The sequence below is a fragment of the Brachypodium distachyon genome, chromosome 4 (assembly GCF_000005505.3).
Source record: "Brachypodium distachyon strain Bd21 chromosome 4, Brachypodium_distachyon_v3.0, whole genome shotgun sequence".
Taxonomy (NCBI): Eukaryota; Viridiplantae; Streptophyta; class Magnoliopsida; order Poales; family Poaceae; genus Brachypodium; species Brachypodium distachyon.
This window is the reverse complement of record NC_016134.3, coordinates 23969561-23997133: the sequence shown is the minus strand read 5'-3', so window position 1 is coordinate 23997133 and position 27573 is coordinate 23969561. Positions and strand designations below refer to the sequence as shown.

Genomic DNA, 27573 nt, shown 5'->3' with positions numbered 1-27573 from the left:
ACAGAGTTCTGCTTCTTTGAAGACCAACTCACTATGGATCTTCCGAGGAATTGCCAAGTGCCGGAAGTAGATTTTCGATCAACTTTGCAGCCGGCATAATCTGAATTAGAATAGCCAACTAGATCAAAAGAAGCACCTTTGGGATACCAGAGACCGAAACATGGGGTGTGAACTAAGTATCTGAGGATTCTTTTCACTGCCATGAGGTGATAGTCCCGGAGATCTGCTTGAAACCTTGCACACATGCAAACACTCAACATGATATCTGGCCTAGATGCACAAAGGTAAAGTAGGGAACCAATCATGAAACGAAAAACCTTTTGATCTACTGGTTTACCAGTAGTGTTGAGGTCGAGGTGGCCATTCGTTGGCATTGGAGTTTCAATTTCCTTAGCAGATTCCATCCCAAACTTCTTCGGCATATCCCTGATGTACTTCGTTTGAGAGATGAAGATTCCATTCTTCACTTGCTTGATTTGAAGACCAAGGAACAACATCAATTCTCCCATCATTGACATCTCAAACTTCTCAGTCATCATCCTCCCAAATTCTTCGCTGAAACTAGGATTAGTGGAACCAAAAACAATATCGTCCACATATATTTGACACAAAAAGAGATCATCATTCATTTTATTTGTGAAAAGTGTTATTTCAATTTTACCAATCTTGAAACCCTTCTTGACTAGAAACTTTCTGAGGCATTCAAACCATGCTCTAGGCGCTTGCTTCAAGCCGTAGAGTGCCTTATCAAGTTTATAGACATGATTAGGATGTTCAGGATCTTCAAAACCAGGGGGTTGTTCAACATAAACAAGTTCTTCAATTGTTCCATTTAGAAATGCACTTTTCACATCCATTTGATATAAAGTTATGTCATGATGATTAACATATGCATGAAAAATTCTAATAGATTCAAGTCGAGCAACAGGGGCATAGGTTTCACCAAAATCCAAACCTTCAACCTGAGTGAAGCCCTGTGCAACAAGACGTGCAACCTGAGGTAGCCGCTCTAGACTTGTTGACCAAGACTAGCCCTGCCGACGTGACTCCTGTTGGTGCATTAAATGTACTGCGCCCGCTGTGTGGTCTTGTCTCCACAGCTCCGTCGGCCCACCTGCGACCCCCGAAGCCCTGGTACCGTTGCCCGGCAAGTTGCGGGGGAGCGAACGGGTAGCTTCCCGGGTTCGCCCTTCCCGGGAAGCCGGCCTTGCGGGATATCATCAGTTGCGACCCACACGTCCTGTGCCAGTGGGGCCCTATGGGCCACTGGTACGACAGTAGCCCCCGGATGTGGGGCGGCAACCTTGAGCTCCCGGGCAGTATCGTCCTCGGTCGGTTGCCGGACTACGCCCTTCCGACGCGTGGGTCCCCAGGCCAAGTTGGAAACCCGGCCACGTAGGCCGCCGTTACGCCTCCCCCCGTTAGAACGGGAGGGGCGGGTGCACGATCTCTGGCCCCACTACCCCTCCGCGAGCAGGGAGTTATGGCCACGTCGCGCATGTTGTCTTGATTCCTCCAAATCTTTAGGGCACTCGATGGGGCGGGGGGGGGGGGGGGGGGCGTCCGTTGCAATCCCGCCTGCCGGGTATAAATACCCAGGGGAGACGTCACAAGGACTCCTCTCCACCACTGCGCCTGCCATTGCCTCCCCCAAGCCCCCAGCGCTCCAACCTCCGAGAAGTCTCCCACCTTTCTCCTCCCTCCCTCCACCAATGGCACCCAAAGGCCCAGCACGTCCCAAGGGCGCCAGCAGCAAAGGGGAGAAGAGCGGCAAGAAGGAAATGTCGGAGCGAGAGTGCAGGGACAAGGAGAAGAGGACCCAGTTCGCGTTCTTCAAGCCCGGCTACAACGGCGAGGCTGTGGAGAAGCTGCGCCTGGCGGTGGCCACCAAGCACAATGAGCACGGCCCGACGTGCATCCTGCCCGTCGAGACGGACCCCGGCGAGCTGTGCCCTGCGGTCTGTCCATGGGCTTACAAGTTGTTCTTAAGCTTTTAGGCATGTGTAAAAGCGCCACAATATGGCACAAAAGTCATTACAGCACATCTGCTCACCGAAATGCACACCATCAAACAACTCATGTACGTAGGACTGATCCTCACGGTATTCTCTCCTTTCTCGATGCGTCCCATTTCCAGAAGATGTTGCCACCCAGCAGCTAGCAGTCATCTTTGTTCATCCTCTCTTTATGTCCTATATAGAAATAAAAGGAAGGCAAGCTTGCATGTCTGGTTACAAACATGTAACATGAAGCTAAAGCCGAGAGAAGCCTGGCTATTTATAAGCTAGCTAGGGCCTAGCTAGGAGGATAGACAATACATGATTGCGAAGAGGCCCGATGATAGCACATGGTGCTTTGTACTCCATGATAAAGAGAGGCCAAGTCATTGGGAGGACAAGGCTTCAGATTATAAAAGGCTGCACTAGAATTAATTTGTAAAATATGAACACTTTACATGTCACATATTTGATGTCTAACCGGCCAATCTACCATGATAAAAGAGAGGCCACATGCATCCGGCATATCCGTAATCCCCTATAGTACTATTCATTACGACTCCAAGTCTACCATATTTATGTTCCACGATGATGTCGAGCCTTTGTTAGAGCTCTTATGATGAATGTAGTAGTGCGATGAAACAAATGGACGAATGACGATTCCTGACAGTGAGATCGACTATGAAATCTAAGTCTCAATTATATTACACCCGACTCATCAATAAATACATCCATGGTTTCCATGTAGCAAGACACCAACAACTCATAAATATTATCTTTACATTTCGGAAAGCGGCTAATATAATTTGGCAACAACTAATGCAAAATCTACACCAATTTTAGAAAATGGGGCGCCATGCTTCGATCATATGGGAAATCCAAAATGTAAGTCATCTCAGGTTTTACGCCCTAAAGCGTGCCTGCTAACTCACATAAATATTTGGATGGTTTAAAAAAAATACAACATCTTATCTCTCGGAATTAATAATGTGGGTTTCACTACATCATAGAGGTCACATATAAGTCGAATGAGCATACCAGTAAAATTTGGTCTACTCGATTTGTTTTAAATTTAATGTCTCAGTCATATCTAATTTAGTACAAATTTGAACTAAAACAACGACAAGAATTATGCGACAGAGGGAGTATGTTTTAATTGTGCCCCACGAGCTTGTTATTTGACTAGGCAAGGAAAGGCAAATTTATTTTCCACTTGTCCACATTTAGCACAACGGAGTTACAAACACAAGCAATGAGACATTATCCACAAAATACAAGCAAAAAGAACGAGCATAAAAAAGCAAAGTTTTGCGGCTATCAAAAGCGAGAAGGCAGGACTTAACTACAGGCACCAGCATTGCCCCGAATTGACAACAAGCAGAAGCATTGAGGTAAAAGACAGTAGGCAAAATGGCTACGGTCATATATTAATCAAAAGAAATGAAACCGTACAGCAAGCAAAATAAAAAAAGTAACAAAAGGGAAAACTATCTAAAGTTCTTGATCCATTCGGCAAATGCAGAGTAATTCTTTTTCTCTTAACTCGGTGTGTCGGAGCACGGTCTCCGGCACCGGGGATGCCGAGCACCCCCCTTTTTGGTTCGATGGAGGGCGAGGTGATCGTTCCGGCGATCGCCGGCGTGGTGATAGACACGAAAAGTAGACACAAGAGTTTTACCCAAGTTCGGGCCATCCGGAGATGTAATACCTATGTCCTGTTTTGAGTTGTATTCACAAGTTTGAGTGCATATAGATCACCCGGGGAGTTCTTGGGTTGGCTACTTAAGTGAACATTGTGCTATGTTCTACTCACTCAGGTTCCAACCGAGCTGAACCCTTTGACCGGTGGCATTGGTCATCCTTTTATAGACAAGAAGATATCACAGGTGCCTATGCATGCAAGGTGACACGTCCCCTAAACGCGTGTCACGGCCGCATGAGGAATACAATTTTACTCATCCGTGCTGGACGCCATGCAGCGCCCAGTCCACTGTACACGGTAGAAAAATGGTTCGTAGGGTAGTCGTCCTAGTCTTGCTCAGCAAGCCTAGACCTGTCGATAAGACTCCTGTCGGTGCATTAAATGCACTGCGCCCGCCATCTTGTCCTGTCTTCACTGTTCTACGGGCCCCGCCTGCATGCTCAAGCGCGGGTTGCTGGGGTGCACCTTTTTCCCGGCTAGCGCACCTGCTAGTTGCCGGGAGGCGTTCCTTCGGCTTCCTGGGACCGGGGTTCCCGAGAGGATCTTGTACTCGGCCCTTAACTTTAGCTTCACTAGGGGTCGTCTCCTCGAGGCAGGCTTCCCGCGCTCGTCGCTTCCCGGGAATCCTTCATGATAAGGCTTCGTCACTGACGACCCACGCGTCCCGTATCAGTGGGACCCCGTGAGCCACTGATACGACACGGTGGAAGACTAGATTCAGTTCCTCTTTGAAGATTTATCCGCACCTATATATGCTTGGTGCCTTTTGGTTGAAGATTAAATCATTTCTAGATTTCCAAATGCTCCAAGCCACCGGAGTGATGATCTCCATGTAGAATGGTAATTTTAGTTTTTTTTTTCAGTAGTGTCACAATAACATGCACATTGGGTTGAGGAACAAACAGAAGCTTTCAACATGCCTTAGTTTTCTTCACCGGATTCAACGTTGTCCTCCATTCCGTCAACCTGTCGAACAGTCCTGTGCTTTCTTCGTGTGAACCATCAGAGCAGCCGTCGTATGCAGGATCTTGGTTTCTTGAAGCACCGCCTCTTGATCTGTCAACTTCTGAAAATCTGCTTGATGCGCGAGGAAGGAAAAGACATAACGAGCCAACTCAGTTGGAGAGTTAGTCATTTTCCTTCTAAAAGATGAAAATACAGGAAGTAAAAGAATGAAGAGAGCCACACTAGGACACCTAAATTTGTTCATAAGTTGGGATCCGCGTAGAAAAGCATAAGCAGAATAGTCCAGGTCCGGCTGAGTTGCATGTGTCAGGGGACTTACACGGTGGGTAGCTACCAACGGCGAGGGAACGGCAGCAGCGCGCAGCTCCGAGTCACCGTCGTTTATCCTTCTTTCTTTGCAATGCAGACGATTTGATCAGTATCCGATTGCTTTGCTTATTTTTGCTAGTTTTCTTTCGGCGCTCGCCTGCCAGTATGGGATTAGATGCAACAAGCTGTATCTATTTCTTAATCAATTTTGTAAAAGAAATTGGAAGCAAAAGTTGTCTCGTCCCGTATATTTTCTTAGAAACATTAATGATTCTTTTCTTATGTGTGTCTTTTACACGTTTCGTACAAACATCGATACCATCTAGTCGATTTGTTCAAATTTAGCGGCTCATCACAATTTCTAAAGCGATGCTGCTTGTCGCGTGTTGTTTGACTTCATGACTTGTGCTTCCTCAACGCAGCCATGATCAGGATGTTGGTTCCTTCCAGCATTACCTCTTGATCTGTCAGCTTATGAAAATCTGCCCAACACGCAAGGAAAGCAAAGACATAACCGATCAATTCGGCTGGAGACTTATGACTTTTCCTTCAAAATAAGATGAAAATACAAGAGGTAAAGACGACCAGACTAACATACCTTATTACCTTGCAAGTTGCATCTGCAAAGTACCCAGACAAAAGCATTTGGTGATGGAAACGCTGATTAACAGACTCTCAATTTGTCACATCTCGTTGCGCGGCTCTCAATCACGAACATCGCAACAACATGGTTACAATCTGAACAAGTCACGCACGAACAACTTGATTCATTTGGTATTCCCGGTGCATCCCATTTCCAGAAGATGTAGCCATGCAGCTAGCTGACATATTCATTATTCATTCATGCGCTCTTCCTCTCCTATACACGGAGTAGAAATTAAAAGGAGAAAGATAAACTTGGACTGTCTAGAGACTAGCTAATAGGCTCCGCTATTTATATAGGCTATGACGATACCACAAACGAAGATATTCCTGTTGGGCCCGCAGCCATCCGACGGGAATGGTTAGAACCACACAGGAGAAAAGGTATTTTCCTGTCGGACAAATAAAAGCACACAGGAAAACAAACAAATTGGATTGATTTTTCAAAAATCGAATTCAGTTAAGATAGGGGAAATTAAGATAGCAATTTCTGAGCCATATGAGGTAGGAAACTCTCAAGTACGGTTTTAGGGAAAGGAACTGCCTATTCCGACCGAGGAGAACAGGCCATTCTACAGGGTGATTCAGAAATTGCAGAAGCTTGGTTTGATCAAGCTGCTGAGTATCGGAAACAAGATATATCGCTTACTCCGGGAAATTATATTGAAGCATAGAACTGGTTGAAGATTACGAAGCGCTTTGAATTTCAATAAGACCACATTCCTTTTTCATATAAATTAGGATGTATATTCCTATCGGTTTAGAAGCCCACACACGGGAATAATATTTTTCCTGTCGGGCGAGTGTACACCAACAGGAAAATAAGCTCTTCCTGTCGTGTTTTTCGTTGGGCTGGCAGAAAAAGTCTATTCCTTCCAGGACTTTAATCTCGCCGACAAGAATATCTATTTTCCATGGGTTGTCGACCGACAAGAATAGGAATTGAAAATCGTTTTGAAACTTTTGACTTACCAAATGAGCTCCAAATTAGGCGAGGCTGAGCAAGGACTCATGTTACACCATAACAAGCTTGAAATCAAAATATCAACATTAAATGTGCGATATGATCATACCTTGCCTTGAATGGGTCAAGGTAAGTCAAACTTAGAGTTCATTTCTTCTATTGTAACTCTCGGCATATTTTTCATCATTGGATATAATATGATTTTGCTCTCTATTGTAACAGGAGAATCGCATAAAACGTTCTAAATGTACTAAATGAAAATTTTATTTGATATCATTTGGACAAAATAATGTGTTTTTTATTTTTTTCTTAACTGTTTAATGGAGGTAGTGTATGGAACAAGTACCAAATATATTGTTCTAAAAGTTATGAATCAAATGTACTAGCAAGCATTGGTTTGATTTAATTACATATATGAACTAATATTTTATATACTCTATGTGAATTTTTTTTGTAATTTATCAATTTGTTTTTCTACTCCTGTGAGTTTTAGGAGCACTACTACAAAATCACTTATTTCTGACGCGTCGGAAACCCTCTATGTTGACGCAAAACGGACGCGTCGGAACTAGGGAACACGTCCTGACGCTTCTTCCAGGGCATGTGTCAGGAGTGGTCTTCTCCGAGCCTCATTGGTCGTATCGAGGTATTTTTGCTGACTCTTTTGGGCCTAAGGAAGCATCAGAAATGGTTATCTTTGACACTTCCCTAAAGAAGAACAAGTCAGTAATGTTTCTTATATGAGTAAAAAAGTTACAGCTGACATCTTTTTTCTGTCAACGTCAGATTCAAACAAACAAATTTTAATTTAAATCCCAGGGAAACATTGAGCCAATCAGAATTTCATTCATTGCATGCAAGATCTGCTACATTTCAAACAAGATCGACCACATTACATTGCAGACAAGATCTGCTACATTTCATATTAAGATCGACCACATTACATTGCATTGCATACAAGATCTGCTACAATTCCTACAAGGTACGTACGTACAGACATCAAAGCGTTGTCGGCATGATCAAACAGTGCCCTGATATGTCAGCAACATCATCCATGAGCTACGCAACGCCACGCCCAAGAAGGCCAGGTGCACGGCCCGGGACAACAAGAGGAGCTGGTGTTTTGTGGAGGAGGAAAGAGGAAGGTGTTTATGGCGGTGGACGTAGTTGAGGCAATTAAGAAGAACAAGGAGTGTACTTAAGATGTAATCACGATCATCGGGGTACCTCATGGACATCTCTCGACGCCATTTCGCTGCCGGAGCCTCGTCGACGGTGAACGGCGGAATCCTCGGCTCAGGAAGCTGAGATTCAGGCCGAGGTGCCTGAGGCAGCAGAAGCGGAGGCAGCTGAGGTTGAGGCTGAGGCGGAAGCGGAGAGCCTGCATGAAGAGCCCTCGGAGGCGCTGGCTCAGCCAACGCCGACGGAGTGGAAGAACGTGGTCGCTCCGGGATCTCCCGGCCCCCCATTGAGACGGCAGTACGCAGTTATTATCTTGCGAACCATGGTGGAGTTCCTGGTCGACTTGCACAGCATCCGGCCACTTTTATAGCCAAGGTGAGGCAGTCCATGGCTATGCATGCACCTATACTGAGCTCGCTCTGAAGTCTGAACACGCTACCTTTTTGACCTGCTCATGTCACTTATATTGATGCCAGACTGATCTATGAGGCAGCAATCTGACGGTAGTTCTTTGACACATGTTTCTACTGCAAGCGTTTGAAGAGTCAAAAACCTCATGTGACCATAGTTCTTTGACACCTATTTCTACTGCAAGGGTCAGAAGGTTATTGAGCATCAAAAGCTTACACCACTGACTATTGTCAGATGAAAATGCGTTAGCTCTCTAGCAACCTATATATATCCCCAGTTCTCATTGCGGTAGTCATTTACCATCCCAATCCCCTCCGGTGCTACGTATTTCAGATCTCGGACCTCCGCCTTTGGCGGCGCCAGGTCTTCCTGTCCCGTCCATGGCAGAGCGTGGACCTGACGACGGATTATATTCCTATCGGTGACACGCAGGAGTAGCGGACAGGAAAATATCTCCTGTCGACCAACACACAGACATTTTCGACTATCCCTGTATAGATATACTTGTCGTCTATTCTTGTCGGCGGACACACACGAGTTCTATTCCTGTCGGGAAACCGCATTTTTCATGTCGGTTCTTGGCCGACAGGGATATTCTTGTTTGTGATAGTGATAGAGTAATATATGCACGAAGTAACTATTGGTAACAACTAATGCGAACTTCACATATTTTTTTTTAAGAGACAATTTCACTGGACATAAATAAATTTCATTTGTCGGAACAATTTTGTCCATGAACCTAGCTGTAAAGTGCAACGTAGTTTGTAAAGCTTGTTTGGATATCCGGTTTTCTATTACAGTATTTTCGCAGCCCAGCCTGAATCCCCGAGTTTTTCTCAATAGGCTGTTTGGCGGGCCGGAATAAAGAGGGCTGACCCCAAGATATCCCAAGAGAAACCCAACTCGTGAGTGCATACCTAAAACGCGAGCCCGACTCGCGTTTTTGTCGTATAAACCCCCAACGGCTCAGAGCAAGCGCGGCGGAGCGGTGAGGCGGCACGGTGGCCGGCGAGGGGAGAACTGTCAGGGCTGCCATCCCATTGTTCTCCGTTTGTGAAGTGACCTGCGTGTGGCTCGGCAATCGAGTTCTTGATTGCATGCACTAGCTCGTCCTATTCCATTTCTAATCGGAACCTTCCTTGGCTTGCCGTTTAGACAGACTTCAGGTTCTTCATCTCTGCATTGCTGACAATATTTAGACAGGAGAATTGCCAAATAGTGACCTAGAAAAGAGACTTGACAGTAAAAATCTAAGTTTTATTGACTTGTATTGTGGTCGGATGCTTTTTCTAACTTGTTTTATGTTGAAATGCAACCCCGTGTGCCAAACACAAAAATAGGTAAAACACTAGACTACACTAGCGGTAATGGGGAGATAGCCACCTTTCTAGTGGTGGAAGAGAAGTTATGATTAAGGCAGTCGGTCCAGCTCTGCCCACTTACGTAATGGGTGTTTTTAAACTGCCCGTCGGTCTTTGCAATGACCTCACCCAAATCATGAAGGATTATTGGTGGGGGGGAAAAGATGGTAAAAGGAAAATGCCGTGGATTGCTTGGGACTCCATGATGCGGCCGAAAACCCATGGAAGCACTGGGTTCAAAGACATGTACATTTTCAATCAGGCCCTCCTTGCCAAGCAATCGTGGAGATTAATTCAAAACCCTGACAGCCTCTGCGCGAGAGTCCTATGAACAAAATACTACCTGTATGGAAATATTGCAGACACTGTTTTACTGGTAATGCCTCCTCTTGGTGGAAGGCAATTGAATTCGGCTTGGAGCTCCTCAAGAAAGGGCTCATCTGGCGTATTGGGAATGGTTCAAAGATTAGGATTTGGCATGATCCCTTGATCCCTCGTGACCTGTTTAGGAGACCCTTCACTCAACGAGGGAATTCCCGTCTGAAACGAGTTTCAGATCTTCTGGAATCCAACGGCGAATGGGACATCACTAAGGTCAACCGGTGCTTCCTCCCCATTGACCGCAAGGTGATGTGGGTCGGGGTGGCCCGATTTTTCGATGAGATTGATAACTCTCGATTTGGGTAGGAGGTGACGTTGACGATCCGACTACAGCCTAGAAGGCAACGCCTTAGCAATCGATACACCAACTCCAGAGGGTTCTATATACGTTTCAGCATCATTTTTCCCCTCAAAGAAAGGTACACACAATTTAATTGTATTAGAAGGATTGTTTTGTACCCTTACCGTGGCATTGTCAACAAGAGACGTGGAGGATGGCCGTGGTGAAAAGCACTCATCGCGGTCACGGGATAGCATCGGTCTAGTTGCCATGCTTCGTGTAAGTCCTGTCATGGTTAGTAGAAAATAAGAAACAAATCTCAGTAATATGTTCCTATCAACTACTAGGATGTGGCTACAAGTCGCTCAACTCTCAAGCTAAAAATCAAGTTCTTACGAGTTCTTACCATGCAAAACAGGAAGGTGATGGCCAGCGGCGTAACCAAACCCTCCGAAGATTGAATGTATCGATGCCTCGGTAACAAACCAACCTAGGTGTAGAATCTGTGGAGCTTAGAGGCTTTTGTGAGTAGCAAGGAATAGCAAATAATCAAATCAGCAATGCAAAGTTGAAAATATGCTCAATAATGCTAGTCCTAGCTGCTGGAGTCGATAAGAACGAATTACAGAAATAATCTAAGCCTAGATATTGAAAAAGGTAAGATAGAAAGATGGCACAACAAGTAAATCCCTGGGATTTTTTTTCTTTTTTTTCTTTTTGTGGCCTTCTGTTTGGCTTCTTATTCTTTTCTTCTTCTTTTTTTCTTAACCCCAGAAACTCATGCAAAAGAAGGACCGGAAAACTGTACGTCGGTCCGTCGAAGAACAGCAAAGGGTGCAGTAAGAAAAATTCCGAAAAATATGGAAAAATAAGGGTTAGAAGCGTATCGACACAAGCTTTCCAGCAAAGGCAAGATCACTCAAAACGGATGTCGGACGGTGGAGAAAACTGAAAAACACCGGGCTGCAGCGACGCCGGAAAACGGATGCAGCAACTTGGAAGCTCCGAAAGTCCACCTTAGAAGCGGAATTTGAGGGTCAAAGTGCAGGGCTTACCTCTGGATATTTCCTGATGCGCCTCGTCGTGAGCTTTCCAAAAAGTCCAAGAACGTCCAAATCCGAGTTGGTACGCAAAAGATACGCCCGTTTTACTGAACATGGGTCAAACCCACCCGAAACTAAAATTCTAGTCGGACTCGGGTCCGAAACTTACTCGAACTCCTTCTCTCTTTTTTTCTGTTTTTTTTTCTCCTTTTTTTTCTGTATCACAACTTTCCGAACAACTTGATCTCCAAGATTTTTTTTTATATCTTTCCTCTTTCCGAAACTCTTTCCCAACTCTCTCCCGATTGGACTCGAACTCGGATTCTCGGCTGAAAACTATAACTTGCCGAAGAGGGACTCGGTGTAGGACTCGACGAGGGACTCAGTGTAGGACTCGACAAGGGACTCGATGGAAGATATGGTGGTAGCAGAAGATTATGGCGTGGCGGTGGTGTGGCAGGGAGTTTGGCGGCGGAAGATTGATGAAGGAAACCTGCGTCACACGAAGAACAAGAAAACCAAAAGCAAGTTCGATGTAGTAGAAAAAATCTGAAAAACGATCCAATCTAATCCAGCAACTCGACACGATTATTGCAGCAAAGATTCAACAATGCAAATACTAATGTGAAACTTGCAAGGCTCAGATTGGTTCTAGGACAAGGTTTGTTTGGCTTTTTCTGGACGATAGGTAAAAACAGATCTAAACTACGGATAAACTGGAAAAAATCTCATCGAGCAACCTTAAGCTCTGATACCACGTGATGTGGGTCGGGGTGGCCCGATCTTTCGATGAGATTGATAACTCTCGATTTGGGTAGGAGGTGACGTTGAAGATCCGACTACGGCCTAGAAGGCAGCGCCTTAGCAATCGATACACAAACTCCAGAGGGTTATTGATCACGCGGGGGCACGATCAACCTGACCACGAAGGTCTTTGTTCTTGCAAGCAATCGAAGAACAAGCAAGAACAAGATAAATAGCGGATGCAATCTGAAATTGGGAATATACTATATCAAACCAATGTCTCAACGAGACGATAAGTTGAGGTTCCGAAAGCGGTAAAACAGGTGGTCTAACCGACACACGCGATTACACGAAAGTAGCAAAGATGGCTAAACTTTATCTAATCAAAACCCCAGTCTTCATAGGGGGGCTCATGGGATATATAAAGGAGGAGGGAGAGAGATTTTCGTCCACCTTGAGTAAAGAGGCCGAAATCCAACTCTATCTCTAATTTTCCTAATAAACTACAACTCTTTAGGAAACACAAAAACAGATCCATCAGTTTGTTTTGTCCTCCACGGTCAGCACGCTTTGAATCTCCTTGTGGGGCCGGATCCTTTGGAAAGGTCTTGTAATTACCTTTCCAACAAGTACTTGTTTGCTTGATTTGGACTCTGGATGCGGCCTGGGTGATTAAAACAAATTCGGGTCTCCTAACAGCTCGGACCCGAATCGGATTCAACTTTAATTCGTGATATCTTTCTCTAGCAAGCTTCGAATCATGTGCCGTTTGATTTGTTGGAAAGTACACTTGAAATCCTTCCCTCTCAGCTGTATTAATGCTTGATTCTTGTTGGCCCTCCCATTCGCCTCCATCGTATCTCATCTTGACCTTGGACTTGAAAAGCTCGACAAGATACCTACGTAATAAAACGAGACAAGATAGTAGTAGCTCCGCCTCTTCATAAATATGACAACGAAAACAATTACTACTTGAATTCACTTGATTATAAATCTTGTCAAATATTATAGAATTGAGGGTATCAAAGGTCGTATCCATGGTTGGCATGTCCATATCACGAGGACATTCCGAAAATCATGACCTCTCCTCGCTTTGGAGAAGACACCTGGCCTGGCATCCGGATCACTCGGGCAGGTTTTCAGTTAAAAGTGCGTACCACCTTGCTCTGCGTATAATAATGGACGAGCATAACTTAAGTGCTGCGAGTACTCTACCCGATGGTCGGAGGCCAATCTGGAATAAAGTCTGGAAAGCTAATGTTCCTCACAAAGTCTAAATTTTCGGCTGGAAGGTTGTCTAGAATGCTATATCTAGAAAGCTGAACCTCAGGCACAGAAACATTGACACCTTGCCAACCTGCCCTATCTGTGGCTGCGAGGATGAGGATTGCTTCCACGCTCTGATTAAGTGCTCCCATGCAAGATCCCTATGGCGTGTGATGCGTGAGGACTAGAGGATACCAGACTTAGAGAAATTGGTTCGGAATGAACCTGAGTGGCTGCTCTCTGCCCCGGTGAAAATGGATGAGATTTAGATCATGGTTACTCTGATGATCCTCTAGCGGTTCTGGCATGTCCACAACGAGATCACACATGATAAACCAGGAAGTGTTGTCGAAGTTTCGAGACGTTTCCTGTCCAGTTACATCCAAACCCTTCTTCTGTGTGATCAACACCCAAATGCTGACGTCACTAAAGGGAAACACGTCGTTGATCTTTGTGGGAAACAATCAAGGCAGCAACGATCTAAAGCTCCTGAAACTCCCTGGACGCCTCCCGAACCTGGAAGAACAAAACTAAACGTTAATGGCTCCTTTGCGGTGGATACGGGAAATGCTGGAACTGGAATGATCCTCAGGGATGATAATGGTAGACCAATTATGGCGGCCTGCAGATCTCTCAAACATTGCAATGATCCCTTGGAAGCGGAGCTTGAGGCTTGCTCCTGGCCATGCAACACACCTTGCTCCCAATTCTCGTTGAAACGACAACGCGGATGCCATCAAGCTCATTGGGGAGGAGGATGTCTCGATATCTAGATACCAGAACCTTGTGCAGATGATTAAAGATCAAATCAATAGCGGGCGTGATGTAGCTATTTGCAAAATATCTTGCTATAAGAATGGTGCATGCTAGTGACTGCCCGGCAAATCTATTGGTAGAACTTCTGGAACTACTAACGTTTAGCTGGGTGATTACCCAACCGAACTTGTAAATGTGATGAACAAGGATTGTACTCCGTTTGATTAATATATTACATTTACGTTGCAAGAAAAAAAGAAGTGGATTGGGTGAGAAGGGTGTTTTCACCCTAAACACTTGAGATGATAACACACTGTAAACCCCGCAAAAACACCAGTGCCAAACAAGAAAAACTTTGATAAAACTAGAAAAACACTAATACCAAACAAGACCTCAATAATAAGGTACCAATCACTCATGCTCATCTAAATGCATGGGGATGAACAAGTCACGCACGAATGACTTGATTCATCCCATATTCCGGGTGCATCCCATTTCCATAGAATTAATGTAGCCATGCAGCTAGCTAGCAGTTTATATTTGGTCATCCGTTCTTTCTCTCCTGCACAGAAATTAAAGAGAGGCTTTCTAGATTACTAGTTCAACTTGAAGATAAAATAGGGAGATGCTTTGGCTATTTATATAGGCTATGATGATAAAATACCCATTTCAAAGAGGCCTGGTGACAGCGCATGGTGCCTTATATGTTCGTACTAATTCGCTAGCTAGCACAGGGCTTCAAAAATTGGATTTGTTTGGTAAAAAATGAACATTTTACATGTCACATGCTTGACATTTGAACCACTAATGCTAGACATATGTGGTCATAGTGAGAGTAACATATTTGGTATCATACAATGCCACATAAGTATTTTGTTGATTTGTCAATCATTAAATGAAGAAAGAGATAGCTGTAGTATCATAACATGATACCGGTAACATGGAGTTTTCCAAAGCATGTTGTCTCGTATAAGTCCATAATGAACGTCACATGATGCTATGGTTATGATACCATGCATTATGAAGTTAGTAACATATAGTACTATTATATACAAGATATTATGTTTATGTTACTCCCATGACCAAAGAGAAGGCCAAATCATGCATATCGAGAATGGTATATTTGTTTGTACGACGTGCATATCGGGAATGGTGTATAATTTGTTTGTAAAACTCTCAATCAATCGCATTTATGTTTCTCGACGATGTCGATCAAGCCTTTGCTATCTCTTACGATGAATGTACCAGTGCGGTGAAGTAACTAGACATATGGTTGGTGATCTAGAGTGAGATTCACTATAAAATCCGAGTCACCCAATTACACCCGGTCCAAAATACATACGTGTCTTCCATATGGCAAGACATCAACAACTCGTTCATATTATCTCTACACGGGAGGACGTGTGTAATACAACTATTGGTAACAACTAATATTTACACAATTCCTAAAAATTACGGCGCAATGGTTTGATCATGAGAAAAATCCAGAATGCAAGTCGTATACCCCCTAAGGCATGTTAACTCACATAAACATTGGACGGTTGTTCAAAATAATCAGCATCGATCGTACCTGTCAAATTAACAATGTGGTTTCACTGCATATCACAGAGGATGTAGATAAGCAACTAAGAACGAACCTACTAGTAAAACCGATCTTATCTTCTGTTCGACTACATGCATGACTCCACCCACCAGGATTCAAATCTTGGTGCTCACAATTATGTTGTACGAGTTTCCCTAGCAATCTTTCCATAAAGAAAAAGACTACATGCATGCATGGCTTATCAAGTAAAATTTGACTTTAATTTCTAACTTGTTGCTCTGTTAAATCTTGAGAAAATGACATATGCACCAATTTTGATGGATCCCCAACTTGGTCCAAGACAAATAAGTTCGTTCATTGCGACCATTTTCAAAATAATCAGCATCGATTGTAGTTGTCAAATTAACAATGTGGTTTCACTGCATATAATAGAGGATGTAGATAAGCAATTAAGAACGAACCTACTAGTACAATCGATCTTATCTTCTGTTTGACTGCTGCATGACTCACAATTATGTTGTAGGGGTTTCTCTTGCAATCTTTCCATAAAAAAAAAGACTACATGCATGCATGGCCGATCAAGTAAAATTTGACTTTAATTTCTAACATGTTGCTCTGTTAAATCTTGAGAAAATGACATGCACCCAATTTTGATGGATCTACCAACTTGGTCAAAGAAGTTCGATCATTGCGACAATCTTGGACGGTCGGGAATCTTACATGATCTCGACATGTGACATGTACTCCGTACTTTCTCTCCACGGATGTGACGAGGCTACTCGGGATTGGAAATCTTGGCAGGAGATCGGAGGGGCACGGAGGATCAGGATAAGAACAAGAGAGCAGATTGAGCCGGACATGCTAATTTGAGATTGCTGGTCTCCATCAAGAGCTCCGTTATTGTTCGTTCGAGAGCACAGAGGAGCACACACCGAAGTGATCACCAGGTGCAGCGTGCAGGCTCGTGGGTGCATGTGTTTCTAGAAGCTTTTTTCTGTCCGTGTATGGATACTTGGATAGGGCTGTCGTCTAGGAGCGAGCTCTTTTTATGCTGTTTATCCTTTGCTTTCGGATCATCGTGGTAAAGCTTCCGGAGGCACCATCTTTTCCGGCAGATGAGGCCAACAATAACTGGCCAGTTGTTGTCGACGAGTACTGGCTCGATGCTCTGTCAGTTTCTTTTGCCCAACTGGTACTATTGACTTTGCACGATCTTTAAATTTACATCTGTATGCAGAGGCCGAGTAGAAACAAAAATTACATCTTTGACTCCGCAGTAAAAGTGATTGTACGTATATATTGATTGATTCAGAGGCCAAGGTACTTTTTGAATAAAATTACACCCTTAAATGCTGGTTTGACAATGTTCAATAAAATTGTACGCAGATTGGGTTACCAGAATTATTGTTTTTCCATGGTACTTTGGATTTTCTGTGTATCGCGCGCCTCATTTCCGTTTAGTTATCGTGATTTTGGATATATGCTTAACATTCTGAAAGAGAGGGTGTATGCATGTTGACATTCACATTAGGGCCTGCTCGAATCTAAGGAATTTCATTAAAAAATGGAGAATTATATTCCTAAAGTTTCTTTTTCCTACAGAAGAACACTTGATATGCGGGACTTGAAACCATATGAATTTTTTCTATGAATTACTTTCCATGCATTTTCAATCTTATAAACAGTACGAATAAATTCTAGAAGCAAATGAAACATCTTTTGTGAAACGTGATTTATAAGATATTTTTTTAATGTATTAATTTGTTATCGAGACCAGATGACTTAAGGTTGCTTTGCCTCCGCCAAAATGACGAGTTTTTTAGTTTTGCATGTTTTGCTATCTTCCGGTAGTAAATTTCTTAACGTTTTCAGGCAGCCAGATATGCAGATGAATATCTTTTAGGCCTCTTTGATTTAAAGTATTTTCATAGGAATTTTTAGAGGGTTGAGATCCTTAGGATTTTTCCTACCTTGGTCGTTTTATTTGTAGGATCGAATCCTATAGGAATTTTTCCTAAGGGTCCATTTGTACTGCATTTTATAGGAAGAGTTTCCATCCGCTTAAAACTCATGGAAGAAATCCTATGTTTTTCCATTGGTTCAATCAAACAAACTTTGATGCAAACAAAATCTCATGGGGATCAAGTGGACATTGCAACCCTCCATTTTTTCTACTCCCATATTTTTTTTAGTCCTGTGAATCAAAGAGGCCCTTAATCGATGGCGAAGCTTTTTAGTCGTCGCCTGTGTTATCCAGGGATTCGGCCCAGCACCATAGGAAATTAATGTTGACTTCATGAGAAAAATTAGACAAGTAATGACATGGACAACTGTTGATAGGACTCTCTTCTTTTGTATGTTCCTCGTCATTTAAAGAAGATAATAAAAAAAACCTTAGTCTCACATAGTTCTTAGGGAGTTCGTGCTGCAGCTAGCTGTTAACGTAATTATAGCACATTTCTCTTCTCTCTCATTTAACTAAGCAAAATTATAATATTTAATCTCTCATAGCTTGCTTACATCACCTTATTGTACTTGCTCTTATTCTTACCTTTCTTACATTTTAATTTGGTTGAGTTTCTTCCTACCAATTGTAACAAAGCTGCTAATATGTTTGCGTCTAAAATAAATACAATAAGATGATATGAACAAGCTATGAGAATTTAAATATTAGATGGAGGAGAGAGAAGAGAAGGACGGTAGATTAAAAGAGTCGGCTGTAACACGGGCTCCAATAAACCGTGAGAGTATGAGATGAGCCAGTTATTCGACAACAGTAGTACAATGCATCTATGCAGTACACTATTATACATATTCACTATTGGTGACAATATGACATGACAACAAATTATACCCATCGGTTGGCTCAATTATTATCCTTACTCTAAGGGTTGTAAACGGTGGTCTAGATGATCGTGTCATATGAACGAGCTAATTTCAATAGAAATCACATAGTACAATGGATGCTCTTTTGTGGTTGCTGATGTTATTTTATAACAGTGGAAAAAAGCACAGGAAAGCAGAAAAGTTATAAAAAAGAAAACGTAAACATGAACTGGAATAGGAAATGAATAAAGAAAACCCGAAAATAAAAAAAAACGCAAAACTACTAGCGACTGATATTTTTTTAGGGAAAAAATACTAGCGACTTATTTTTCTTTTTCAAGTAGAGAAACAGCTGGGCCCAAAATAGCCCGCGTGGCGCTGTTTTGGGCCCAAACCATATTCCTCACAACGAGCGGGGAATAAGAGGTTAAATATCGGAAACTGCCCATTAATCAGATGGGTCATCCGCAGCCCAGAACGGCCCATCATCCGACAGCACACCACACCGCTCGACATTTCTTTTCTTCTTCCTTAAAACATTTCTTTTCTTCTGCCGCAATCCAGTGACAAGGCCGACTCCTGAGCGACCCCACACTCTCCAGAATGTTCCGCAACACGCGGCGGCACGCCGCCCTCCTCCTCGCCGCCGCCGCCGCAGCGGGAGCTGGGTCGCTCCATGACCACGGCGACTCTGCCGCATCCGTCACCGTGTCGGCCTCCACGCCGCTCCGCCAACTTCTTTCCACCGCCACCACGGGGCTCCTCTTCAGCAACCCCCACTTCGCTCCCTGGCAAGGTTCGGTTAATTTGTTGACTCGTTTCGCTAGCTTGTTGTTTGTCACATAGTACTGCGTATGAACAGGCCGAGCCATGGATTTTCGATTCTCGATTATCAGTATTACCAAATGCATTGTTGGTGCGTGTCAAGGGTGTTGCGCCACCGTGATGCAGTGCTATACTAGTTCTTGCTAGACCTAAGGATTTCCTGATGTCTTGTAGCAAATTCTTTCTCCGCGCACAGCTGTGTCTAAACCAATGTGCTGAGTGTTTCACTGTGTTTACTATTGGGTCTTAGGGACGTAAGTCTATTTTATTTTTCTCTGATTAATATAAGAATTTTTGGGAGTGTATAATTCGTGTAGTGGTAGATAGATACTTCCTCCATTCCAAAATATAAGATGTTTTAGCTTTGTCCCAAGTCAAATTTCTTAAAGTTTGACCAACTTTATAGAACAGTCCACCAACACCTACAACTCTAAACTAGTTTCATTAAATCCATCATGATTAATATCTTCATAATATATAATATACTTATTTGATATTGTAGATATTAGTAGATTTTCTATATATTGGTCAAATTTTAAGAAGGTTAACTTAGAACAAAGCTAGAACATCTTATATTTTGGAAAGGAGGGAGTAGATTATAGACGTGCAATTTGTCTAAATGAGTTGTTCAATTAAATTGAGGCGTGTTTCTGGACTCTGGATTCTACCGTGTTTATGTGGATATTAGAACATAGGAATGTGAGTCCATACATCATAGGAATGTGTGTCTGTGTTGCACTGTGATTTTGCCAATAATTTATCTCCATATCTTCGTTGCTAAGAGCTTACTTCCAGAAGATCTTACTGTTCTCAGATTTTTTGTGTATAGGAGGGTTCCCTGTACTGAATTCCTTTGTGTCTGCATCGGTTCCACCCACTGACCTGAGTAGCCAAGGTTCTGGCGGAAACTCAGATGATTCGAGATGTTGCCCAGGATGTCTCGGCAGGAATTCAATTGCCAAGGCTGCAGCCGCAGTTGGTCCTGCTGTTGTTAACATTTCTTCTATGCATGGTGAGAACATAACAGCAGTTGAAATTGTCAAACCTTATTACCAGTTCCACAATTTCATATATTTAGTAAACCTGTGGAATTATTTTTGTAGAAAGTCATGGATGGGTGTTAGGGAAGAGCATTGGATCAGGAACTATAATAGATCCTGATGGAACGATTTTGACATGTGCCCATGTTGTCGCAGATTTTCAAAGCACGAGAGCAGTCCATAAGGGAAAGGTTATTGCCTTGGCACTGCCAGTATCTTGTGGGTTCATATTGAGCTCTCCATTACGGACTAACATTGTCAATGATATATAATGCTTACCTTTGATAATTGGAACAGTTACCATACATGAATCTGAGTTGTTGAAGCTATTAGAAAAAAATCAAATTTCTGAGGAATTAGTACCACTGCACACAGTGAAGAATCTAGACTTTTTTCATCTAGCTTGTAGAAAATAAATACTTTGACACCATGAGTCCATGAGAGACTACTCCTATCTCACAAAGTGCAACCTTTAGATTTAACCTTTTATGCAATTTTCTCAGCCACATCACTTCTCTTCAAGGATTAGGACAAAGGCATTGTGAAAAATAACAAATTGTAACTAAATTTACCAAGTTCAAATGTGTCTATTGACTTTATACATGGATTAACTCATTGCCCTTGTTCCTTCACCATTCTTTCAAGTAATAGAATAGCCAAGACTAGTCTATGGCCTAACTAATAGTATGTTTTAAGTTCTACAGTGTACTACTGACCACAGCGCTGTGTTTTTTCTCACAAATTACAACATTGTTTTTACTTTTTTCTTCTTCCTTCTTTTTAACCATATTCAGCCAAATTTGTTTGATCCAGGTGATAAGTTTTTAGTACATGTTTATTTAATCATATTAGCCTTCGAAATGTTTTGTTTCTTATCATAACAGGTTAGTGTGTCTTTACAAGATGGTCGTGAATTTGAAGGTGTTGTTCTCAATGCTGACCGTCACTCAGATATTGCTGTTGTGAAGATTAAATCCAAGACACCTTTACCAGCTGCAAAACTTGGATCGTCATGTGAACTTCGGCCTGGTGACTGGGTTGTTGCTTTGGGCTGCCCACACTCTCTGCAAAACACAGTTACATCTGGTATTGTAAGGTTAAGATCTACCTGAAGCTGGATTCCTTTTTTTTCTTTATTTTACTCTAATCCATTGTCCATCATTAAGACTACTAGTTGTCTGTTGATTCCCAAGCTTGCTGTTTATTTTATAACCCATTTTCTTTGTAGTTGTGTTGACCGGAAAAGTAGTGACCTGGGTCTTGGAGGAATACGAAGGGAGTATCTACAAACAGATTGTGCCATCAATCAGGCAAAACCTCTTACTTCATGTTCCTGGGCATGATTTTAGTATGCATGTTTTTGATAATGCTGTATCATAAGGCTTATGTAATTTTACTAGGTCTTATCAGCAACTATCACATTCTTTTGTTCTTGTAATGTAAACATGCGGATATTTGAAAATCATTAAATCAAAGCTAGATTTTGAAACATTAAGACTTATTATGCCAGTGATACAGATTTGAAAAATCATAAATTGAAAGGAGATTCTTAAGTGCTTCCTGTCAAAATCAGGAACATATGCACCAAACAGCTTTGAGAAGAACATTAGATATTAGGCAGCAAGCAAAAACTTAAATGCAAAAGTAGCAGCTTAAGCTAGATTTCTGCAAGGTTCTCAAGTAATGTCTCCTTTCCTAATTGGATAACCTCTCCTTCACATTGCTGGAGATTGTTGCCTTAGTTGTAGCATCTCCATAATTGTGGCTTTTCTTGTTGGATAATAACTGCATTTCAGTGAAAGGCCTACTGTGGAAACTGAACTTGATGTTCTCCCTGCAATCAACATGATAGGAGTAGAACGATAGCTAAATCATTTCTGTTGGTTGATTATCAGATCCATCTGATAGAATTATGCTTCAGCGGTCTATTACAAAGTGGCATTTCTGTGATTATTTGCCTATTGCACATCCATATACAATTTTCCAATCTGATTCCATTTGTAACTTGACTGTTCAACATAGATGCCAGTGTCAACCTTAATTATACAGAAGGGGCCGATCTGCAAAAGAATCAGTTAGTTCTTTTCCATTATTCTTATATCTTCTTATGCCCAACAAGCAGTTTGGTACTCTGGCCTATCGGCTACCAAAATTAATCAGCACCACCTATTTTACGAATCTGCTTTCTAGGACTAATGCTGAAGGACGTGACATGTGCTCTGGTTTCTTTGTGGTTCTGTTTTGATTTCTCAATTCTTGACAACAAACAGTTGTGCATCTGCATGCTGCAGGGAAACTCTGGAGGTCCTCTTGTGAATCTTGATGGCGAGATTGTTGGAGTTAATGTCATGAAGGTTATGGCTGCTGATGGTTTGAGCTTTGCAGTGCCAATCGACTCTGTTGTTAAAATAGTGGAACACTTCAAGAAAAATGGGTATTGCCTTAACTTTGAGTAGGTTTAACTATTAGGATGGTGTGGGATCATTGCATTGGTCTTTTTTTAGACCTACTACCTCTGTTCAAGTTACATGATTTAGTAGAAATGTGCAGTCAAACTTCTCTACCTACAATATTACTCCCTCCGTCCGCAAATAAGTGTACATCTAGGTTTATCCTAAGTCAAAAATATTAAACTTTGACCAACTTTTTGGAAAACGTATCAACATTTATGACACTAAGTTAGTGTCATTAGATCCGTTTTGAAGTGTAGTTTCATAATATACCGATTTGATGTCATATACGTTGATACTTTTTTCAACAATGTTGGTCAAACCTAGAAAAGTTTGACTTAGGACAAACCTAGAAGTACACTTATTTGTGGATGGAGAGAGTAAATAAGTAATTAATAACCATTGGATTTGTTAGATAAAACTGTACCGTTAGATTTGTCTTGCAAAATAGTTTAACAATATATTGTTTTAATGTTCTATATTATTTACTTCCATAGTCGACCAATAATTCTTGATGCTTATTGGAGACTGCAAAATATAAACGTCATCTATTTTGAATGGATGGAGATTAGACATTTATGAGGTAAATAGAGTGGCATGATTAAACTCGCTGTGTTGCCCTTCTCTTTGCCTGGGAAGGAAAAAGTTGGAAGTATATAGTGTTTCCAATTGGGATACAATAAGTTGGGTATATGTTCCAAGTCTATGTGCATGCACACTACCTGTATGTGTAGCATGCAAGAGAAAGTATTCATTCTGATGGATCGAAATATGAGAGAATATGCTGGATCATGCAGTTACCTCCAATCTTTTTGTCTGTGTTCCAGTTTTTATTATTACTGCTATTATCTTATATATTGTTCTCATGTAGGAGTCATCTCATGTTTGATGTCATTTTATCACAGTTCAACTATCTAAAGTTGATGCCAAAACCATGTTCAACTCAATCACTAATACTTGGATATATGGTAACTTTACCCTGTTTTGTACACTACGTCCAGTTCAAATATTGGATTACCAAAAGATAAACTAAGAGAATGTAACTGATCATATTGAACTCTTATTTGTTGTGTTTTACCAAGAACACTCAAGTAACACTAGTATTGCCTAAGTTTATACAATCTAGCGTAAGGTTTCTGTTTTCAAAGAGCTTTTTTTAAACTTTCCAAATGAATTGCTTGCGTTCTTGTTTTGGACTAGCTTGCAGTATGTCTGGCAGTTACTTATGTTTGTCCAATGTACAATGCAGGAGAGTCATACGGCCATGGCTTGGTGTAAAGATGCTTGATCTAAACCCAGTTGTCATTGAACAACTTAAAGAAAGATCAAGTTCTTTTCCAGATGTAAGAAATGGTGTGCTTGTTCCGATGGTAAGATATTCTTAATTCGTCTCATGATGTGGCGAGGCATTATGCAGCATAAAAGACATGCTCAAGTATCTATTGCTGACTTGAATTAAACCTGTTGCACAGTTAGATATATGCCACTCCAATTCTACCACTTTCGAAAAATGCCATTACAATAATCCCGTTTCGAGAAATGCCACTCAACTTTTCAATACTCAGTCAGATGCCATTATGTTCATTTGAGACCAATACTCCAATGAATACGACCGCATATTTGTCAATGTATTTTCCCATAGCCAAAAATGCCCCTGTGCAAGTCCATTTGACCAGCCCCGATCCCATCTCTTCTCACTTGACCCCATCTCTTCTTCTTCTTTCTTCCTGCCCAGCTGCCGCCTATGCCCTTCTTCTCTGCCGCCGGCACGCCCTCCCAGCGCTGCCACCTGTTTCCTGCCACCACCGGCTGTGCCCTTCTTCCCGCAGAGCTGCGCCACCGCTGCCACCGTTGCCAGTCCCACAGCGCTGCACCGCCACCGTTCCCTTGTGCTGCTGCCGCCATTCCCGCAGCCTGTGCTCCTCCTGACACTCCTCTCCGCCCAGAGCAAGAATTCGGACACAGCCCTCTCCGTCCCGAGCGCAAAATCGAGCACAGCCATGGCCAGTGGTTCGAGCCTGCAACTGGAGGACAAAGAGGACGCCAGAGAATGGCCTCGAGGTGGAGAGATCCGCGGTGGCTTCACCATGGCTGAGTGTGGAGCAGCACAGAGCAGGGAAGGGTGGCAGCAGCGCATGGGAAGAGTGGCGGCGAGGAGCGGTGCAGACAGGCAACGTCGCACGGGACAGAGATGGTCAGATGTTAGGGTTTCACAGGGGTTCCGGTCTATACGAAAATACGGTGTGAAACACAGAGGTTTATTGTTTTGGCTTTGGTCCAAATGAGCATAATGGCATCTGACTGCGTGTTGAAAAGTTTGAGTGGCATTTCTCGAAACCGGATTTTTGTGGCATTCTTCGAAAGTGGAGAATTGGGGTGACATATATCTAATTTTCCCTTTCTCTTATATTGGCTGGTGTTCCTAAACTTTTGTTCTTTCAAGTCTAGCATGACTTTGGGGTGCTGCTAACACTAGATAACTTGGCAACCAGGTTACACCAGGATCTCCAGCTGAACGTGCAGGATTTGCTCCTGGGGATGTAGTAGTTGAATTTGATGGTAAACCAATTCAAAGCATCAAAGAGGTAACTAGGCTATCATCTGATTACGTGAGCTTACTAAATTTTTCAGCACTTGCAATATTTCTTACTTTGAAAGTAGTAACTACATGTGATTTTTCCATATGGAATTTAAGCTTTGATATGTAAAAATAGTTAGGCCAGGTATTTCTTACTTTGAAAGTAGTAACTACATGTGATTTTTCCATATGGAATTTAAGCTTTGATATGTAAAAATAGTTAGGCCAGGTATTTCTTACTTTGAAAGTAGTACAGTGGTTTCTGATTCTTGTTGTATAACTTGTTTCATGCGCGATGCCGAGGTTCTCATTCCACCGTTCTGTACATCAAATCCTCGATGTCAGTTTAAGAGGAGTATCAAATTCTCCTTTCATTTATACAAACGAGTTAAGAAAGTATTCGTTGCAGATTATTGATATCATGGGGGACAAGGTTGGAGTGCCAATTGAAGTTCATGTTAAAAGGGCGAACAATGTACCTGTGACTTTGACAGTTATACCAGAGGAAGCAGATGCCAGCAGATGACCTTCGACTCCATGCTTGAAATTCATGAGTTAAGGGGGTAATTTTCCAGCAGAACTAGAATTGTCCTTAAAAAAAATTGTTACCTAGAGACATTTTGTTGAGATCATGTTGTCACTAAGCATGGGTGATGTATGTTATGTTTTCCCAGAAGGGGAAAAGGCGTAGGCAATGGATATGGTATTGCCATGTTGAGTTAGCAGAATGGGTATTTTTCTAGCATCATTTTGGGTAAATATTATACATTCAGGTTCGGCATGTGGCCTTATCCTGGGTTCATCTAATTGAAGATAATTTCGTAATCTGTCCGTATTTAGGAGAAGAAATAGGCAGCAGCAGCAATAAGTCTGTATTTTGATAGAGCTTATCTTTCTTTTCGCTAATAACAGATAGAGCTTATCTTTCAAAAACATGGTAAAGCTGGATAACAAAATAAAATTGCCAAAATCGTCTAAATATTCCTCTTTATGCACTGCAGAAACTTTAATGGACCCATGATTCTCACATATCTGTTCGGAAGCAATGTTTTTATCTGAACTGGAATCTTTGATTTGTCTCCAATTTTAGGTTGGTACAGGTGTGGGCACGTCTGCCTTGTATGACACCCACAACCTAGGTCCATTTCTATTGGTTGTTTGATGCAACATCTCTTAACTTTTTGTTGAAATGTCTCTCTCATGCTTGATCATTGAGGGGGGATTATTTGTGGTAGATGTACGCTTTCGTCTACCAGTATGGTGTACCAATAGTTGAATATGTTGGAATCTTTGAACTCAAGTATTACGAAACCCTGTTGTTTATGCCAATCATGCAGTTCTATTGGGTAGGATATTGCTTCGCTTGTGCGACCCCATCATAACTACCATGAGACTAAGGATGAAACGAAAATGATAGTATTATTTTTCAAAAAGCGTCTAAATGAAGAAACTTAGAGCAACTTTATTTTGTTGAACTGACTTGTAGATTTATGATTCACAGCCTGACAGGCAATCATTTAGAGAAATACTCGTTTTAGTAACTGAGAAGAGAGTGACATTTATATCAGTTATATTTCTCCTGTAGTAAACCTCTCCGTGTGTCCAATGGCCTCTGTATTCCATGTTTCTAAATAATTTTTCATACAGGGGATCAATGAGCTAGTGATACGTTATTCATTCCCCATCCCTATTTTCATTTTATCTAAGAAAAAAACATTTCTTGAATTAACATATTTTCCGAGCATGGTGGGGGAGTACGGTTATAGTCAATACTGACAGTAAATCAGGATCAGCTGTAGTTTCTGTCGTTCAGCTACAGCAGCCAAATATAGGCTAGATATGTTTTCAATTTTTCAAACCATGTTTGCAGTGTGTGAACTTTTTCGAAAACGTGTCTGGAATACACGCTTTCATACTTCTGTAAAATACTCAAATTCATTCACTCCAAGCTTGGCAGAAAAAATATCGTGGTAAATTTCTCCTCAAGGTAACAGTGTTTTGTATTTTTCTTATACCAATTGGCATGCACATTCCATATTTATCGGTTTCGCCGTCACAACTCACAAAGTTGGTCGGTAATTCTTTTGGCTATCACATGTTGTCTCGCTGTTTCACATTTTAGGAGTAGTCCATGTATCTTCCATCTTAACTATGGTGATTGATCGCGTCAAACCTCTCGGTGTTGATAACGATAGTTATCCTTATTGCATTTTTTCAACACGTGTCCACTACTTTACCTAATCTTTCTGACACGCAAAGTTAATCCCTCTGCCCCATCCAGGTACGGCTTAGCTTTTTATCTCCCAC

The 27573-nt window shown here is 42.1% G+C and overlaps 1 protein-coding gene across 4 annotated transcripts; it reads left to right on the top strand.

The window, feature by feature from the left end:
• Positions 1-18922: 18922 nt before the first annotated feature.
• On the top strand, positions 18923-26093 carry LOC100822885 (putative protease Do-like 14). Of its 4 annotated transcripts, none has more exons than XR_002960372.1 (9): positions 18923-19169; positions 20013-20210; positions 20302-20429; positions 21123-21334; positions 21467-21548; positions 22530-22672; positions 23560-23656; positions 23938-24058; positions 25181-25273. XR_002960372.1 is itself a non-coding variant. In XM_003576056.3 (9 exons), the coding sequence occupies exons 1-9, from the start codon at positions 18977-18979 to the stop codon at positions 25790-25792; spliced, it is 1272 nt and encodes a 423-aa protein (XP_003576104.1). In that variant the 5' UTR covers positions 18923-18976; the 3' UTR covers positions 25793-26093. The 4 variants fall into 4 exon arrangements, 3 of the variants coding, with proteins under 3 accessions (XP_003576104.1, XP_024310890.1, XP_024310889.1); XM_003576056.3 differs by lacking the exon at positions 23560-23656 and adding an exon at positions 25676-26093 and having other exon boundaries at positions 20028-20210; XM_024455122.1 differs by lacking the exon at positions 23560-23656 and adding an exon at positions 25676-26093 and having other exon boundaries at positions 21207-21334.
• Positions 26094-27573: the final 1480 nt, after the last annotated feature.

What these genes read in the sequence shown, in the direction of transcription:
- LOC100822885 (XM_024455121.1), top strand. Translation starts at nt 18,977, where the DNA reads ATGTTCCGCAACACGCGGCGGCACGCCGCCCTCCTCCTCGCCGCCGCC. An exon ending in TAACATTTCTTCTATGCATG is followed by an intron (nt 20,211 to 20,301) that starts GTGAGAACATAA and finishes TTATTTTTGTAG; the next exon opens with AAAGTCATGGATGGGTGTTA. An exon ending in CAATTCAAAGCATCAAAGAG is followed by an intron (nt 25,274 to 25,675) that starts GTAACTAGGCTA and finishes TATTCGTTGCAG; the next exon opens with ATTATTGATATCATGGGGGA.